Source organism: Gobio gobio (assembly GCF_949357685.1).
Source record: "Gobio gobio genome assembly, chromosome: 22".
In the NCBI taxonomy this organism is placed as follows: Eukaryota; Metazoa; Chordata; class Actinopteri; order Cypriniformes; family Gobionidae; genus Gobio; species Gobio gobio.
The window spans coordinates 46,223,858-46,242,982 of NC_137118.1; the positions used below are offsets into that span (position 1 = coordinate 46,223,858).

At 38.3% G+C, this 19,125-nt stretch overlaps 1 protein-coding gene across 1 annotated transcript in view; it reads left to right on the plus strand.

Annotated features, from left to right (window-relative positions):
• wdr70 (WD repeat domain 70) overlaps positions 1-19,125 on the plus strand; it is a 194,588-nt gene that overhangs the window by 6,857 nt on the left and 168,606 nt on the right. The window contains exons 6-7 of the mRNA XM_079803825.1: positions 13,282-13,341; positions 15,750-15,883. Coding sequence (XP_079659951.1) covers positions 13,282-13,341; positions 15,750-15,883 — 194 coding nt within the window. The remainder of the gene's footprint in view (positions 1-13,281; positions 13,342-15,749; positions 15,884-19,125) is intronic.

Genomic DNA, 19,125 nt, shown 5'->3' on the forward strand with positions numbered 1-19,125 from the left:
TGAAAAATGGGATCACGAAGAACAGGACCTTTAAAGTAGCAATTTCCAGGCCTGGAAAAGTTTTGGAAAAATAAATAAACCAGAAAGTTTTGGAAAATTCATGGAAATGTGTTTCAAAAAATGTATGTAATAGAATATGGGCCCTATCTTGCACTCAGCGCAATTGACTTTGTACACCGACGCATGTGTCATTCCTATTTTGCACCCGCGCAAAGCGCGCTTTTCCCTCCACAGAAGCACGTCGCTAAACTAGTGAATGAACTTGCGCTCCCTGGGCGGTTCAGCGCAAAAAAGGAGGCGTGTTCCGGCGCAAACAATCCCTGGTGCTATTTTGCTGTTCCATTAAACAATTGCGCCACTGACCAGAAAAAACCTAGTCTAAAGTCAGTGGCGCGTTGCGCGTTGTTCATTATGCTATTTTAAGGGCGCATGCTTGACCATAATGTATAGCGTGCACAACGCACATACACTTTGCTCATGTAATCTACACAGATGCAACAGTTATTTTTGCAAATCATAAATTGTTACACTAAAAAATATTAACACATGAGATGACGTAAATCATTGTGGTGTGCCACGACGATGTGAAAAAATAGGCATAAATCTAGCTTACAAATTATTCAGGCTAATTGTAGTCTAATAATTAAGGAGACCTGTTTGCCCAATAGTGGCAACTTCTGGCAAGACATATAGGCTATGTATATAAGGACATCTAACAAATTGGTTTGTCCGTCAAGAACCAGGAAAAAAAATCGTTGAGGGTGGACGCAGCGATGTCCTCTGCTGGCGTCAGGTCCTGAGTAGAGGCAGATCCACCTCCCGTTACACGGCGTGCCCGATTGATGCTGGCAAGCTTGGACTTTCCCCGTCTTCTGATGTCATTGTAGCGCTTGCGGCACTGGTGCGACGTCCTGGGGATGCCAGCTGATGAAACAATTGTGGCTATTTCCTCCCACGCCTGTTTAACCGATGCTATTTTGGGTGGGTTTCTCCCATCCCCATACAACACAACTTCTCTGTCTTTCACTGCTCTTACAAGCACATCAGTCTCCTCGGCTGTGAACCGCTCCTGGCGTGCGCCTGGTAAATACGCCATAATAATAGCAATCCATAATGGAACTTGCGCACCTGCTTTTAAAGGGAATGTTGGATGACGCTCTGATTGGTTTATTCACGTTACGCCCAAACCACACCTATGAATAATGAAGCTACTTCAGACCAACCCATTTTAGATTTGCGCCGGGCACAAGAGCCATTTATCCCGCCGGGAAAATAGCAACAACGCCGAGACCCGCCCACAAAGTTACTTGCGCTTCGCGCTTTGACACTTGCGTTTCAGATCGTTAAAATAGGGCCCTATATGTTTAAGTGATAATATTGGTTAAACAAACTTTGAAACTTCGTAAACATACTTCATTCCTTCTGCTGCATTCCGTCCGTCAGATTTCCTTTTGCAGTGTTGAGCATTATAACCAATCACACGCGTTTCTGTTGACCGTCATGGCCAATCAGAGGCGCTTAAACTCGCGCTACACCCAAGTTATGGACAGCTTCACATTCTCTGCTCCCTTTCTCTATACCGGTAGTGTATTCCGGTTAATATAATTTATTCATTATGCTGGTAAGATCACGCAAAGTCTTCATTTTTCTAATGCATAAAAAGCATAAAATAATTGGTAAATCAATGTTTGTAGTTTTATCTGTGTAGGCAGAATATGACGTGCAGTTTCCCCAAACGCACATTTTTTTATACAAAAACGGTTGCATAAGTGCAGGACATGGATATGTACTGAATATATATAAATATATATATATATAGAGAGAGATGGTTATTACTATAAACAGAATTTACAGGTGAATATGTACAGTGAAACAGAAAACAGAATTTACAGATAGAGGTATACAATGATATGTCAGGCTAAGATGAGGAATATAGCAGTGGATTAAAGGGGTGGTAAAACACATTCTTTTGAAGGCTTGATTGTGTTTGTGGGGTGCACTGTAACATGTGTTCATGCTTCGTTTAAAAAAAAAAAGAAGCCTTATTTGTCATATATTTGACCTTTATTCTACACTGCTCTGTCCCTCCTTGTAAAAGGTCTGATGCTTTCCGGGTTGTATGAAGCCAGTCCCTCAAAAATACGCAGTGGGCTCTGATTGGTTAGCTGGCCTAGTGTGTTCTGATTCACTAACCGCAGTGCACGGTTGTCGGAAACGTCACGCCCCTTACCTTTACCTGGAGGCTGTGCTTTGGCAGTAACATTATTAGAAACAATGTTTTCAATAAAACCACACCAATCTGAGCCCGAATCAGACCCAGAACATTTTAGTGAAGATGATCGAGCAGAACCTGTTCAGTCCTCGAGAGTAAAGACTGCGGATCTATAGTGATCGCTACAGAATGCCACTGTTACTTTTGTATTTTTAGAACGATTATAGCCAAATATCTGTCGCAAGAACTAACCCAAAACGAACACTAAGCACTGGCTTTACTAGTGGCCAAATCACACACAGAACCATGTTTAGCAAGCCTGAAGATAAACAACACATAAAAGCTCTAATCAAAGAATCTTACTAGAATTTACACTAATGTCAAGTTCGCTGTTGAGATTTTAACGTTAGTGTTTGTAACGTTAGGTGTTCGTTGGATAACGTTAAGTATGAATGAGCATTTAACAGACTGGTTTGCAGAACAGCGTTGTCATCTGTTTACTTCTTTGCTACAACCTATTACAGGAAAACACATCGATGAAAAATAAATCAGACTTACAGGTTGTGGCCCGTAAACAGCTTCTGTTTGTAAATCCAGCTTTCAGGACAAGCCGTTGTGCATATCCTGTATTGAACTCGCGAACATTGTGGAAGTTTGTGTTGTCCTCCGTGAAATGTGCAGCGCGCGCGTCGTGCATCCACGCACCGGCAGTGTTTGTCTCGCGCATCTGACATTGTGCAAATCCAGCATTGAACTCGCGAAGACGGTGGATGTTTTCCTCTGTTAGATGTGCTGCAGGAAGCCCAGAGTGCGCCTGTTCCCCGTCTTAAACACACGTGCATATAACATGCTGTATGTTAAACGCTCTGCAACGCACCCCCGTCCCAAGGAAGGCTGAACAGAGCAAGTGCCCCAGACCTGCAATCCGGATGAAAATAACAGCATTTCCTCTGCATCGCGGCAACAACACTCCAGCCTACTATACCACAACAGCGCCGCGATACAAAATGGCCTCACCCCCCCTTATTTAATATTCTCGGAGGAGGGGTTTATGTAAATATTGAGGCTGGTGATGTCACCAACCCTGGAGGAATGTGTGTAGTCGCCTACTGGCCGTTTGCTGTAGTCCTTAGAAACTGATTTCTTTAAAAGCAAATATCTCCCTTTGCTTTAAACTTTGAACGTTTTAACTTTGCAGATGTTGTTTATGCTCAAGCAGCAACATTACACGCTAGCTAAAGTTAGAATAGTGAAATCGTGGTTTACCACCCCTTTAAGGTAGTGCAATAAATGATGGACAGAAGCTATCCGAAAAAAAAGTGTAAAAGTGGAGTGGAAAGTGATTGCATATTATAGTTAGAAGGACGGTGCAAAATGCAAACGTAAACAGTTGGTGCTGTAAATAACAGTCGGCAGTGCAAATGAGCATAATCCAGTTAAGCTATGGATTATAATTATAATATCAATAACTGACAATGACTCTTTAAAGAGTTCCTGTTCATTTTATAATTTGAGTAACATTAAACAGTCCGTGAAAATAAGCATTTAAGCTCTTTCAGATGCAGCTTCTGTTCCACTCTGCAGTGTAAAGATGGCTTTTGTTAATTATATAATTCTATTGGTAACAGACTAGTATTCTGATTGATTTAAGTAATTGGTTAACTTTAAGTATTTGACAAAATGACAACAAAGGCAATCATTAAAAATTGCACTTATAAATAAATAAAATGCTCTTGGAAATCAATTGCAAGGAGCCCCTTAATGGAGAAGTTAATTTCTGACCCTTGCATGGGGGATCGTCTGGCATTTGGAGTTTGTATACGAGTAAATAAAAAAAAATAGGACGTCATCTTGTTAATGATTGATGGTTTTCCAATGAGATGAATGGTAAATACTAGGAGGCAAAGCTGTTTTAAAATCTTCTTAGCTGTATTTCAAAAGTTTTTCTCTGGCACTGCCACCTTGTAAAGTTCCTGTCAGTGTCACTGGACACTTTTATTCACTTATTTATCATTGTGTCCTCCCATTGATGTGTGTTAATCCATTGCTAGGGTCAGACAGTATTTTATCAGTGTTTCACTCATAGATAATATCATAGATAATACGAGACATCTAGCCTTTATTATGGATATTATCCATAATAAAGGCTAGATGTCTCGTCCACGCTGCTGGCCAATGGAGGTCGACGTCCGCACCTGGCGGCCATCTTGTCACAGTCAGCTCGCTCATTTGTAACATTGTTTTCATGGTGCTTGCACTTTTTAAATAACCATAACTTGCTCAATTTTCTACCGTTTTTCAAACTGTTTGGTTTGTTATAAAGATGTATTTATGACACTGCATACTTCTGAAAAATTATTCATAATTTGTTCAAGCATCCATAATTATAGCCACGTTAATAACGTTTGTAAGAAACCAAACCGTTTGTAAATCCGTCAAGATTTCAGTGAGATAAGAGTATTTGTGTTCATGCAGATCATCGCCTTACATCAGGCACCACAGAGCCCTGCCTGTGACAAGATGGCCGCCGGTGATGACGTTAGAGACTCCGCCTTAAGACATCTAGCCTTTATTATGGATATCTATGGTTTCACTGGTGTGTCAGCGTTTATTTTGTACCGTATAGTCGGTTTCATCGGACGAACGCGCGTTGCCGCGGTTACGCGCCTGGTCCGAAGTTAACTACCGGTCTGTGTTTGTTTATCGGTCTGGCAAGGGGATAGTATGGCGCACTATTCAGTACAAACACATTTTTGACGTACTATTCTTGGATTACATGATATAAATATTAACAGTCAAGCAGAGAGAATATGACACCAGCACAAAAACAGTGTATGCGACTCACCAAAAAGCCTTAAACGCTTCATAAATATCCAGTCATACGAGAGCAGCGTCTAATGTCATTTAGACTGTATGTCTAATGTAATTTACTTGTTATTTATTTTGCTTGTTATCAGAAATAATCTACTCTAGAGAAACTTATTCTGGCTGCGTTTACACTTGGCATTAACATGTGATCACCAGCCAATCAGGACACGGCGAATTTACATTTGTTCACATCAAGTGGTCGCCATCTGGATAACTGATCGGATTTATGTTTCCCGCAAAATATTTAAATGTGCCTTTATCAAACAACTTTCGCTTTGTCCTCGATTGATGGCAGTGCCCATAGAGCACAGGATATTTTTGTGATGCATTCATACAATCAATCTCAAATAGGGTACTTTATCTACAAGTTAACTTTCCAAACATTAATCTTATGTTATGAAACAAAGAAACTTGTTATTCTGATGCATTGCATGATTGAAGGCGAGTACGCAAGCATTTATAGATACTGTAAGGAAAACGGCATTACACGGTCCTTAAAGGGTTGGTTCACCCAAAAAAAATTATTTAATCCCTCATGTCGTTTCAAACCTGTAAGACCTTCGTTCATCTTCGGAACACAACTTAAGATATTTTTCTTCTTCTCTACGGTCTTACGGGAATAAGTATTAATTAATGTATGACCCTTTAAGGGGGGCGTTTCCCCCACTCTATATTGCAGACAGAAATGGGAGATTATTTATAATAAACATGCTGAAACAATAAAAACATGTAAATTAAGATAATGCTGCCCAATTAAAATGAAAGATGATCGCTGATAAGAAAGATAACGCAGCCTCTGTTGTTATTGATTCTTTGCGGACGTCTACTGGAAGTTAAGTTTGGGCCATAAACGTTTGTTTATGTTGTTGCCGTTGAAACTATCTATAGATTTACCTTAATTTGTTAAGATAGGCTATGATTTGGCATTTGAGCATATTATTTTACATGTATACACAGACTTTCATGGAAGGATAGGTCCTGAATATTTATTAAAAGTTATGGAAAAGCCATGGAAATGTATTGGTAGAAATGTGTACCTGAATCTATATGTGTAATAATTTGTGTCAACAGTATTTCCAGTGATGGGGCGTTTGTGTAACCAAATAATAACCGGGTGTAAATTGGACACACAGCGTGAATTTTATTTAATAAACGAGCCTGAAATACAGCGGGACTCTTATTTTGAAATGTCTGTGCGAGGAGGAGTTTCAAACGAGGAGATAAAATATGAGTTCTTACACCCGTACACAACATATTACAGTATAAACACGTACAGTAAACACAGTCATGATTGATCAGCGTTCGTTTCGTTTGGCATAACTATTTATTGATCGCGCAAGCTTGAACGCACAACAGCGCCACCTTCAGGCTATGACACGTGAAGCGCTCACATTTATTCATGAAATCACAGCCTTATGAAGATTAATAATCACATTAGGCAGTGTTTATGTTTTTCCATCCTTAAAATATAAGACGCCTCGAAACAATAATTAACACTCTTGTTACACCATTTGAAGAGTTTTTATGATCTTATATTTATGTAAACTGATCCGCAGGGATTTATTCGCACACATGCTCCAAAATACACTGTACAGTTCACACACACACACACACACACACACACACACACACACACACACACACACACACACACACACACACACACACACACACACACACACACACACACACACACACACACACACACGTCTATTTTTAGTCACAAATGTGAGTGAAAGTCTCACACCGTTGAGCACTGGGTTAGTTTGTATGATGTACTAACCATCATGTCGCTTCAGACTTTGGTTCATCTTCAAAACATACATGAAGATATTCATTTATAAAAATAAAAACGAATTCAAAAATATTAACGACATGACAGAATTAAAAACATTTTAGGTGAACTGTCCCTTTAAGAGCTGCAGATCTGATGAATGTTTAACTCTGTTTACATTAGGGCTGTAATCTCCCAGTCGATTAGTCGATTATTAGTCGATACGTTCTGGCTCGACCAAAATTCTGATTGGTCGATTTTTTGCCGCGTTCATTTCATTAGTTTTGCTGCGTTCATTTAATCAGTTTTGCCGCGCCGCGTTCATTTCATCAGGTGGAAAGCACTAATTGCTAATGGGGGTGTTTTGAGAGCACCCTTGTTTCACAGGTAACAGTCTGCCTTCAGAACACCCCCATTGTTTCCACTTCTTTTGGATTAGCCCAACCCACTGGAGAAGAGAGACAGATTGAAGAAGGCTAGTTTTCTTGTATATTATTTATTTAATTGTGAGCGTTTTTTCTGCTCTTGATCTGGCTTGTTAATAAATATTCCCTTTTTATTAAAGTGGACGTGCCTTTTGTGTTTAAGAGTAAAAGCTTTAAGTTAATAGTCTATTCGTGTCTCAGCCGCTGAGTTGAGCTCAGCTCCTGTTCGAGCTGCACAGAGCGGCTGAAATGAGTGTCTGTCAGTTATTATAATACATATGACAAAAACAATTGTCTAAATTATGTTGCATATTCCTCAAAAGTTCTTGTGATGATATCTAGTTGACAACATAGTACTATATTTTCGGAAGTCATAGGCTATGATATTGCGCAGGTGCACTTGATGCGACGCTGTCAGAGCCGTCAGACTCGTGTGTCAGACTCATTTCAGAGCAAAATAATCAGCTCAAAAACCATTTAATATACTGCAAATAGCCTACTAGTTTTTTATGTTTATTTATAATTAATTTAGGCAGACAACATGGCTACCAAGTACTGCACACAGTGTGCAGCTTATTCATTTAAAGTTTTTTTTTTCCTAACGTCATTTTAGTCGATTTTTAGTCGAAAATTTCAGGACTTCAGTCGACCAAGATTTTCTTTGGTTGATTACAACCCTAGTTTACATTTATATAGTCAATCTAATCATATATCAGTTTCCCGCTTTGTTTCACGTTGACATGTCATATCATGGAAGTGAAATTTCTTTTTGACCATATTTATTTGCCGTAGAGCAGGAGTACTGTACTATTTGAATGAGATTTTCAGCCTAATTGTTGTCTCATAATTGTTATGAAATCGTCTCATAATCATAATTGTCTGATGAGTTATATATGATCTCATAACAGTGCTGTGTGTGTGTTTGTAATGTGTCCATGGCGCCACTAGAGGGCCACACTGCCATTATCATCACTAGAAATCTATTTAAATCAGTTTATATTTATAAAGCACAATTAAAAACATCCACATCTGACCAATGTGCTGTACAATCTTCTAAAAAGAATTATAAATACACATAAACCAATAGAAAAACAGTGAATAAAAATAATAAACCTACTGTTGGTGCAGTTCTAATAGGGACCCGCAACTCTTCCTCAGTTCATGTGCGGTTTTGGTCACATGACATGAATGTGAGGTTTGTCTTGATTTAATGAGTTAAAGAATCCTCTGACCTCCATCATCGTCTCTGTTGAGCTGTTCAGAGACGTCCTGTTCTTTAGTTTGGACGAGTCTCATCCAGCCTCTGAAGAATACAGCTGGCTCATATATTTCATTTAAAAAAAATATATAATTTAATAAAAATATACTATGATATAAAATAAAACTGCATTTTGTGTAAATAATAAAGACACATTTTATCCCCAAATTATCATTTGCTTACAAAAAATATTTAAATATATAATACAAATAAAAATATACATAAAATATACAAATTATATAATATTTATTTTGTTATAAAGAATAAACATGGCAATATTTCTTGTAGTCCCTTTAATTTATGCTTGTATAAATAAGTGTAAATATAAAATGAATTTATTTTTTTATATAGTATTTATATATATATATATATATTATTTGTATTATGATTATTATACAAAATAAACATGATAATATTTGTTTTTCATTTATGCTGATGGATAATTTATTCAGATTAATATATGTAATATTTATTATAAGTATTAATATTTATTATATAAGTATTGAAAAATCTAATGAGAATAAATACATCTAAATTAAATAGTAAAATATAATATAAAAATATATTTCACATAAACAAAATTAATCCTATTTTAAAACTTTTAAAATGTAAAAAAATTGCATTAATTTCATGATAATTAAGCACATTTTATCTCATTTATTTAATGAATTAATATAAATATTTTATGAATATTTAAATTAATTAATATAACTCATTAAAGTATATATTATTTAAATTGTATTGTTAAAAAATAAACATTAAGATGATATTTAATGCAAAAATACAGTTGAAAATGACATTGTTTTACTTTATGTTTTATTTTATAATTTTCTTTATGCAAAATATAATTTATGTTCTCTTTTGGTAACACTTTATTTTAACTATAGTACTTACTATAGTAATAACAGCCAATTATGCATAATTACTTAAGTAACTAACCGTAACTGTATAGTAAGAACATGAAGTTACTCAGTACTTACTTGATTACAATGAAACTACATCACCTTAAAGTGTAACCTCTCTTTTATTATTTTAGGATGAAATATGATCTGGACATGTTTTCATGAGATTCAGACCCTGATCACGGCCATCCCCTCCCTCTCTCTCTCTCTCTCTCTCTCTGTCTCTCTCTCTCTCTCTCTGTCTCTCTCTCTCTCTCTCTCTCTCTGTCTCTCTCTCTCTCTCTCTGTCTCTCTGTCTTTCTGTCTCTCTCTCTCTCTCTCTGTTGTAAATGTCTCTCTCTCTCTCTCTCTGTCTCTCTCTGTCTCTCTCTCTCTCTCTCTCTGTTGTAAATGTCTCTCTCTCTCTGTCTCTCTCTCTGTTGTAAATGTCTCTCTCTGTCTGTCTCTCTCTCTCTCTCTCTCTCTCTCTCTGTTGTAAATGTCTCTCTCTCTGACAGTGTGCAGACGTCCTCTTTCCCAGGCCTGTGGTGTTTGAGGGCCGCTGTGGGCCGTTTTGATAGATGGGTTCTGGTGTTGGGCCGCCCCGGTGATGTCTCTGTACTGGGCTAAATGTATCCCATCAGGCCCAGGTGTGCCGAGCGAGTTATGTACGAGCCACAAATCTCACAGACCTGCGTGCGTTTGATTCGGGGAACGAATTTTGCCTGCTTGTTGTGCACTGAAAGAAATTAAATTGAATTCAAGAGGACCTGTTATGTTGTGTTTCTGGCTGTACTAGAGCAGGTTTTCCTGCTGTAATGTTGATTATTTCCTCATATTCTCCATTGTTGCGGCTCCTCTCTTCCCAGTCTGTCAGTAACACTCTGTCTCTATGAAGCCCCTCCTTCTGAAAGCACACTGTGCTCTGATTGGTCGTGCTGTGATTGGTCAAGTGTTTGGGAAATGTCCCGTCCATTACCATAACCGGCAGTTTCAACACACGACTATCTAACTCAACCAGGCCCCGCCCCTTTATTCTGCTTATTAATTATTATAATTAGCAAAGGAAGCACTTCAGTTGGAAATGACAGAATGTAAAATACCAGCATCTGACGTTAAACCCATATTGAACCTGTACATTTACAAGAAATGGCAAATACAATGGAACGAATGTGTAAATAACAAATTATATGAGGTGAATCCAGTTTTAAATCAAGGAGTTATTAGTTATTATTTTGAAAATAGATATGACCAGGTTGTATAAACGAGATGCCGAATTGGACATTCAAGACTCACTCGTTCATATTTATTGAACGGGGAAAAGAAACCGGTTTGTGATCTGTGTAAGAATTTCACAAGTGTGTTTTTTAAATAATATTAGAGAACGGTTTTATTCAGAAAACACATTAATGGACATTTTTAAAAAGGAGTAATTTTAGAATTTCTGTCAAATATTAAATTGAAAGATTCTATGTAATTGGTGTTTATTATTACTGTTGCTGTTATTGGTATACACTCACCTAAAGTATTATTAGGAACACCTGTTAAATTTCTCATTAATGCAATTATCTAATCAACCAATCACATGGCAGTTGCTTCAATGCATTTAGGGGTGTGGTCCTGGTCAAGACAATCTCCTGAACTCCACACTGAATGTCGGAATGGGAAAGAAAGGGGATTTAAAGGGTTAGTTCACCCAAAAATGAAAATTCTGTCATTAATTACTCACCCTCATGTCGTTGGACACCCGTAAGACCTCCGTTCATATTCGGAACACAAATGAAGATATTTTAGTTGAAAGCTGATGGCTGAGAAAGGCTTCACACAGGCCTCCATTGGCATTCAGTACATTGACACTTCCAAGATCCATGAAAGGCACTTAAAACGTCGTTACAAAGTCTATCTCACCACAGCGGCTCTACAATAATCATACAATGCGACGACAATAGTTTTTGTGCGCAAAAAAAAATCAAAATAACACCTTTATCCAACTTGTTCTCGACTTCCATGTGTGCCTCCACGACGCATGCGCGAGAATATGACGTAGCGCCGGTGTTCGGGAATCGATGAAATACACACTTAAGCCACATTTTGAGCACTACGCCGAGACCTAAAGCACGATCAATGTAGAATCCAACAGCTTAGACACGCGCGTCTTCCTCTGCTCGTAAACAAATCGCTTCTGGGTCATATGTCCGAACGCCGGATCTGCGTCATATTCTCGCGCATGCGTCGTGGAGGCATACACGGAAGTCGAGAACAAGTTGGATAAAGGTGTTATTTTGATTTTTTTTTTGCGCACAAAAACTATTGTCGTCGCATTGTATGATTATTGTAGAGCCACTGTGGTGAGATAGACTTTGTAACGACGTTTTAAGTGCCTTTCATGGATCTTGGAAGTGTCAATGTACTGAATGCCAATGGAGGCCTATCTGAAGCCTTTCTCAGCCATCAGCTTTCAACTAAAATATCTTCATTTGTGTTCCGAATATGAACGGAGGTCTTACGGGTGTCCAACGACATGAGGGTGAGTAATTAATGACAGAATTTTCATTTTTGGGTGAACTAACCCTTTAAGCAATTTTGAGCGTGGCATGGTTGTTGGTGCCAGACGGGCCGGTCTGAGTATTTCACAATCTGCTCAGTTACTGGGATTTTCACACACAACCATTTCTAGGGATTACAAAGAATGGTGTGAAAAGGGAAAAACATCCAGTATGCGGCAGTCCTGTGGGAGAAAATGCCTTGTTGATGCTAGAGGTCAGAGGAGAATGGGCCGACTGATTCAAGCTGATAGAAGAGACACTTTGACTGAAATAACCACTCGTTACAACCGAGGTCTGCAGCAAAGCATTTGTGAAGCCACAACACACACAACCTTGAGGCGGATGGGCTACAACAGCAGAAGACCCCACCGGGTACCACTCATCTCCACTACAAATAGGAAAAAGAGGCGACAATTTGCACGAGCTCACCAAAATTGGACAGTTGAAGACTGGAAAAATGTTGCCTGGTCTGATGAGTCTGGATTTCTGTTGAGACATTCAGATGGTAGAGTCAGAATTTGGCGTAAACAGAATGAGAACATGGATCCATCATGCCTTGTTAGCACTGTGCAGGCTGGTGGTGGTGGTGTAATGGTGTGGGGGATGTTTTCTTGGCACACTTTAGGCCCCTTAGTGCCAATTGGGCATGGTTTAAATGCCACGGCCGACCTGAACATTGTTTCTGCCCATGTCCATCCCTTTATGAGCACCATGTCCCCATCCTCTGATGGCTACTTCCGGCAGGATAATGCACCGTCACAAAGCTCCAATAATTTCAAACTGGTTTTTTGAACATGACAATGAGTTCACTGAACTAAAATGGCCGCCACAGTCACCAGATCTCAACCCAATAGAGCATCTTTGGGATGTGGTGGAACGGGAGCTTCGTGCCCTGGATGTGCATCCCACAAATCTCCATCAACTGCAGATGCTCTCCTATCAATATGGGCCAACATTTCTAAAGAATGCTTTCAGCACCTTGTTGAGTCAATGCCACGTAGAATTAAGGCAGTTCTGAAGGCGAAAGGGGGTCAAAAACCGTATTAGTATGTGTTCCTAATAATCCTTTAGGTGAGTGTATGTGCGTGATTTTGTATAGTGATTGTTTTTAAGACAAAATTGTTAATTTATTGTTAACAATGTGTTGAAGTGATACTGCTGATTGTCATGAATATAGCCATTGTTGCTGATATGGCATTAAATCATAAATAAATAAATAAATTATAATGAGGAATATTGTGACATGTTCGTTCCTGTCGATGCCTTCAAAAGTTGCTGATGTTTCTCTCCGTCTTTCTTTCTCTCTTTCTGTAACAGAATCCAGTGAAGAAGATCCCGGACACTCATGAGATCACGCTTCAGCACGGCAATAAAACCGTAAGTCCAGCCGCTTGCTCCGGCTCACACTCGGCCTGTATCTGGGATTTGTGAGGATTATATAATCTGATTATGAGTTAAAATTCATCCCCAAATGTCAAGCCAAGTCACATTGTATATAGTGCTTAATAGAATACAGATGTTTCAAAGCAGCTTCACTGAAATAAACAGGATAATAAGTGTTAATGTTGCAAAATTCATCAATTATGAAACGAATTTGAGCTGTAAAGCAGCTCTACAGAAGATAAGTGTCATTATTCGGTGATTAATGTTGGTTAAATTCAGTTCAAAAACAGTGTCAGTGTTGCAAAGTTTGATTCAGCTGTAATTCACAATTCAGTTCAAATGTTGTTGTTTTTGATAGTGTCAGTGCAGTCGAATCGATCATATTACTGAATATTAATTCTGTTTTAAACCTCAAAAAAGAGCATCTATTGAAACTCTATTCAGTTCAGATCACTCAATTCAGTTCACATGGAACTCAATTCAGTTTAGTTCAAACAACTAATGAAACTAAATTAACTGAATTCAGTTCACACATCTAATGGAACTCAATTCAGTTTAGTTCAAACAACTAATGAAACTAAATTAACTGAATTCAGTTCACACATCTAATGGAACTCAATTCAGTTTAGTTCAAACAACTAATTAAACTAAATTAACTGAATTCAGTTCAGCTCACACATCTAATTGAACTCAATTCAGTTTAATTCAAACAACTAATGAAACTAAATGGACCTCAAATCAGCTCACACATCTAATGGAACTCAATTCAGTTTAGTTCAAACAACTAATGAAACTAAATGGACCTCAAATCAGCTCACACATCTAATGAAACTCAATGCAGTTTAGTTCAAACATCTAATGAAACTAAATGGACCTCAATTCAGTTCACACATCTAATGGAACTCAATTCAGTTTAGTTCAAACAACTAATGAAACTAAATTAAACTCAATTCAGTTCACACATCTAATGGAATTAAATTCAGTTTAGTTCAAGTAACTAATTAAACTAAATGGACCTCAATTCAGTTCAAACATCTAATGAAACTAAATGGACCTCAATTCAGCTCACACATCTAATGGAACTCAATTCAGTTTAGTTCAAACAACTAATGAAACTAAATTAAACTCAATTCAGTTCACACATCTAATGGAATTAAATTCAGTTTAGTTCAAGTAACTAATTAAACTAAATGGACCTCAATTCAGTTCACACATCTAATGGAACACAATTCAGTTCAGTTCAAACATCTAATGAAACTAAATGGACCTTATTCAGTTCACACATCTAATGGAATTAAATTCAGTTTAGTTCAAACAACTAATGAAACTAAATTAAACTCAATTCAGTTCACACATCTAATGGAATTAAATTCAGTTTAGTTCAAACAACTAATGAAACTAAATTAAACTCAATTCAGTTCACACATCTAATGGAACTCAATTCAGTTTAGTTCAAACAACTAATGAAACTAAATTAAACTCAATTCAGTTCACACATCTAATGGAATTAAATTCAGTTTAGTTCAAACAACTAATGAAACTAAATTAAACTCAATTCAGTTCACACATCTAATGAAACTCAATTCAGTTTAGTTCAAATAACTAATGAAACTAAATGGACCTCAATTCGGTTCACACATCTAATGGACCTAAATTCAGTTCACGCATCTAATGGAACTCAATTCAGTTTAGTTCAAACAACTAATGAAACTAAATGGAACTCAAATCAGTCCACGCATCTAATGAAACTCAGTTCAGATTAAATGGAACTCAATTCAGTTCAGATTAAATGGAACTCAATTCAGTTCACACATCTAATGGAACTAAATGAAACTGAATTTAGTTCAGATTTTGTTCGTCACTCAATTCAGTTCAAACATCTAATGAAACTAAATGGATCTCAATTCAGTTCACACATCTAATGGATCTAATTGAAACTCAATTCAGTTTACACATCTAATGAAACTCAATTCAGTTCAGATTAAATGGAACTCAATTCAGTTCACACATCTAATGGAACTAAAGGAAACTCAATTTTGTTCATCATTCAATTCAGTTCAAACATCTAATGGATATAATTGAAACTCAATTCAGTTTACTTCAAACAACTAATGAAAATAAATGGACCTCAATTCAGTTCACGCATCTAATGGAACTAAAGGAAACTCAATTTTGTTCATCATTCAATTCAGTTGACACATCTAATGGAACTAAATGAAACTGAATTTAGTTCAGATTTTGTTCGTCACTCAATTCAGTTCAAACATATAATGGAACTCAGTTTTGTTCTTGTCTGATAGTGATAGTGTCAGTGCGTTTCATCGATAATATCACTGAATATTAATAGTTTTACCCCCCCAACAGCATTATATCCCGTATCTGATGAATCTGTGATTGTACAGGTTTCAGCTTTGGCTTTGGATCCTTCCGGCGCTCGTCTGGTCACCGGCAGCTTCGACTACGATGTGAAGTTCTGGGACTTTGCCGGGATGGACTCGGCGCTGCACGCCTTCCGATCGATCCAGCCGTGTGAATGGTGAGTAAATGCCCATCCCTGTCTCTCTCCTCCACCGCCAGCGCTTCCTGGGGTTTTGATGTGCGTTACATAGGGCTGTACGATTAATCGAAAAATAACCGAAACCGACATTCAGAACCTCTAACTGATGTATTTTTCCCATGTCGGTTATTTCGGTTTTCACGTGACTCCGCCCCGTCGGTCACATCAAGTGCAGTTTGCAGTCACACAGATGCAGGAGCAGTTAACTGTGCTTATAGATGCCCAGAATCACTATAGTAACTGCATGTTTTACACCGTTTATACAGGTCAGTTAATTGCTGTTCTTATAGCCTACGCGCTGACACACACACACACACACAGAGAGACGGCGCGCGCAAGCCCCGAAGCCGCTTTCACTTTCGTGCTCGTAAAGTTTGTCAAGTAAATGCGTTTAAACGCGACAACGCGCGCACCCTGAAGGCAGATCTCTATCACCTGGTCCTCGCAAAGTTTGTCATTTGTATGTGGTTTAAGCCCTGTCAGTTTGAACATTAAGGCCTGTTCACACCGGGGCGATTTTCGCACGTGTTTATCGCCGACGTTTAACGCCTCGGGACTAAACAATGGGCGCCAATGTGAGTGTTCACACCGACGCGCAAAACGGCAGGCGTAAAAGCGCCATTTTTAAAAAAACGCCTCGGGTTCGTTTTTTTATTTTGACGCGGCGCGTAAAAAACTGTCCGACCAATGAGATCGGCGCTTTTGTTCACGTGCCTGGAGCTGCTGAAATGACAGTAAAACACGACTTGGTGGCGCTCAAGCACAAAACGGTCTTGCCGAGCACACATTGATACGACGAAGAAGTAGTAAGTAGACAAAGAAGAAGATGAACTGCTAATGCTGCTTGCCAGTTTGCAAAAAGTGTGTGAATGGTTTTGGCCATATACATAATATGTCTATGGTTTTGGCAAGCACGTAAATACTGTCTCTCTTCTCCTTCTGTGTGACAAGCGAGTGTCAGAGGCTTAAAGTGCCGCAGCACCATCTTGTGTACCGCGAGCGCATCGACTGAATGTGCACGTTCACTCGGCGCAGCGCCAGTGAAAATCGCTTGGGTGTGAACACTCAAGACGCGCCGAAAAACGGCACGAAAAACGCTGGCGATAAGCGCGCGCGATATTCGTCCCGATGTGTACAGGCCTTTAAAGCGAGTTTCGACCATCAGATGTGTATTATGTTGAACTAATGCCTGATTTATTGTGACAAACGAGCACTGAGACAGAAGCTCGCACATCACGCGAAGATCGCGCGCAGAGGAGCGCAGAAACGCTGTCCTGTGACTAAAGTAAAGTCACTAAAGTAGCTTAGAAACTCAACCGTTATTTTAATACCTTTGAAGTAAGTACAAACCACAGCTTCATAATGAATAGAGACGGTATGAGTAATTCACACACACAATCACTCTCTCATTGATGCATTCAGATAAATGTAATGTAGGCCTATGTGTTAATTTATCTGTATCTGATGTACAACAAACAGAAATCTGCCCCATAGACAATAACTGCTGAAAGTGAACCGTTTCCTTCAAGTATTTTAAAATCACAAAGAAATGCACTTTTTCATCAGAAAAAAAAATCCCACCTTTAATAGTAGAAAATATTTACAGTACAAACCTTATCAGGAACTTACTCAAAAAACTTGTGAGGGCAAAAAAAAAAGAAGCAAAATAATCGTTCATTAATCGTAATCGAGGTCAGATGTTCAATTAATCGAGGTTTTTATTTTTGGTCAAATCGTTACACCTCATCCGTCTGGAATGAGACCAGTCCAATCAGCCCGGCCAGCTGATTACACCCAGATGCCGTGTATTTTTGTTCTTGTCTCTTGTTTTTCCTAGAAATCCTGCTAAAATTGGAACCCAATTGTCTCGAGATATTGGAAGCCAATTGGCTGAGCCTGAGCGCTCTTTTGTGTTTGCGATTCGTAAAACGCCACGCCACATTAACAAGTTCATCAACCCAGGTGCAGTGCCATCCCTTTACCAGCAGACACGGCCAAAGAAAACACATGTGGAGCCCATAAAGCCAGTGACCCGGAGAGGGTAACCGGACCTCCAGTGCCCGTGTTTTCTGTTCTCAAAGCTTCTGGGCTCTTTCATGGCCTCCAGTTCTCGTTCAGTCACGGCGCTCAATGTGTCCTAAATTGTCCTGTTTATTATTGTTTTTAGTGAGATGTTCATGAACATGTTTATATATATAAAATAAGTTTATATATATAAACATATATATCTATAAATTAAATGCATATTTCTTAAAGTCCTCATGAAATCAAAACTGACCATATTTACTTTGTTAGCGCAAATTGCTATTTGTGGTGAACAATCCATTCCATTACAGTCAAACCGCATCAAAAAATTATTTGGCTTCATAATCTTTAATCAAAATCTGAAAATGCTCCTCCCCTCTACATTGGTAGGCCTTTTTTGATGACGTCTGTTTGACGGCTTGGGCTTCGACATGCCATCATTAAACTGATTGCAAACTTGCGTTCAGATTCATTTCTGAATGAAACGCCTACGTTTCTATATCCAATCAGGTCACAGGGGGGAAAAAACAAACCACGCCCTCTGTTCTGCTCATTTCGTATTCCGTTTCTCTCTGAAATACGTCAAATCACTGAATTAAAGTCGATTGCAACTTCCGGTTCACTGGGACTTTAAGATTAGATAAGATTAATTTTAAAATTTTAAGACCGTTAATATTTGCATTTGGCATTTTAATGACACGTTTTCACCCTTGTTGTAACAACAATGATATATTATTTAACCCTCTGGATCTCATTGGTCATTTCTGACCGGAAAATTTTCTGTTTTGAAATTGTAAAAATCACAGCTTCATCGGAGTGATATGAAACTTGGTGACTTTTCTAGCAATAGGTATGTAAACACACACAAAAAAAATTTGGGGTCATGATTCGAGCATGCTAATTGGTCGTAAAAAAAAAAGTAGCGTTCATTGTCTTTGGTCATAAATAACCGACCTTAGGAAATTAATGGGAAATCGGCAAAAACACAAAAAATCAAGGAATATTTGTGTCTACAATCTACAAATTGTCCACGATGCTGAAAAAAGTACACAGCAGTAAAGGGGTGACACTCTAAAACATCAGGAGTGTGATATTGACACATCCACTCACACACACACACACACACGCACACTTATACACACACCTATGAAAAACTGAACCTATGAACCACATTTGGAATTTTAAAAAATCACCGC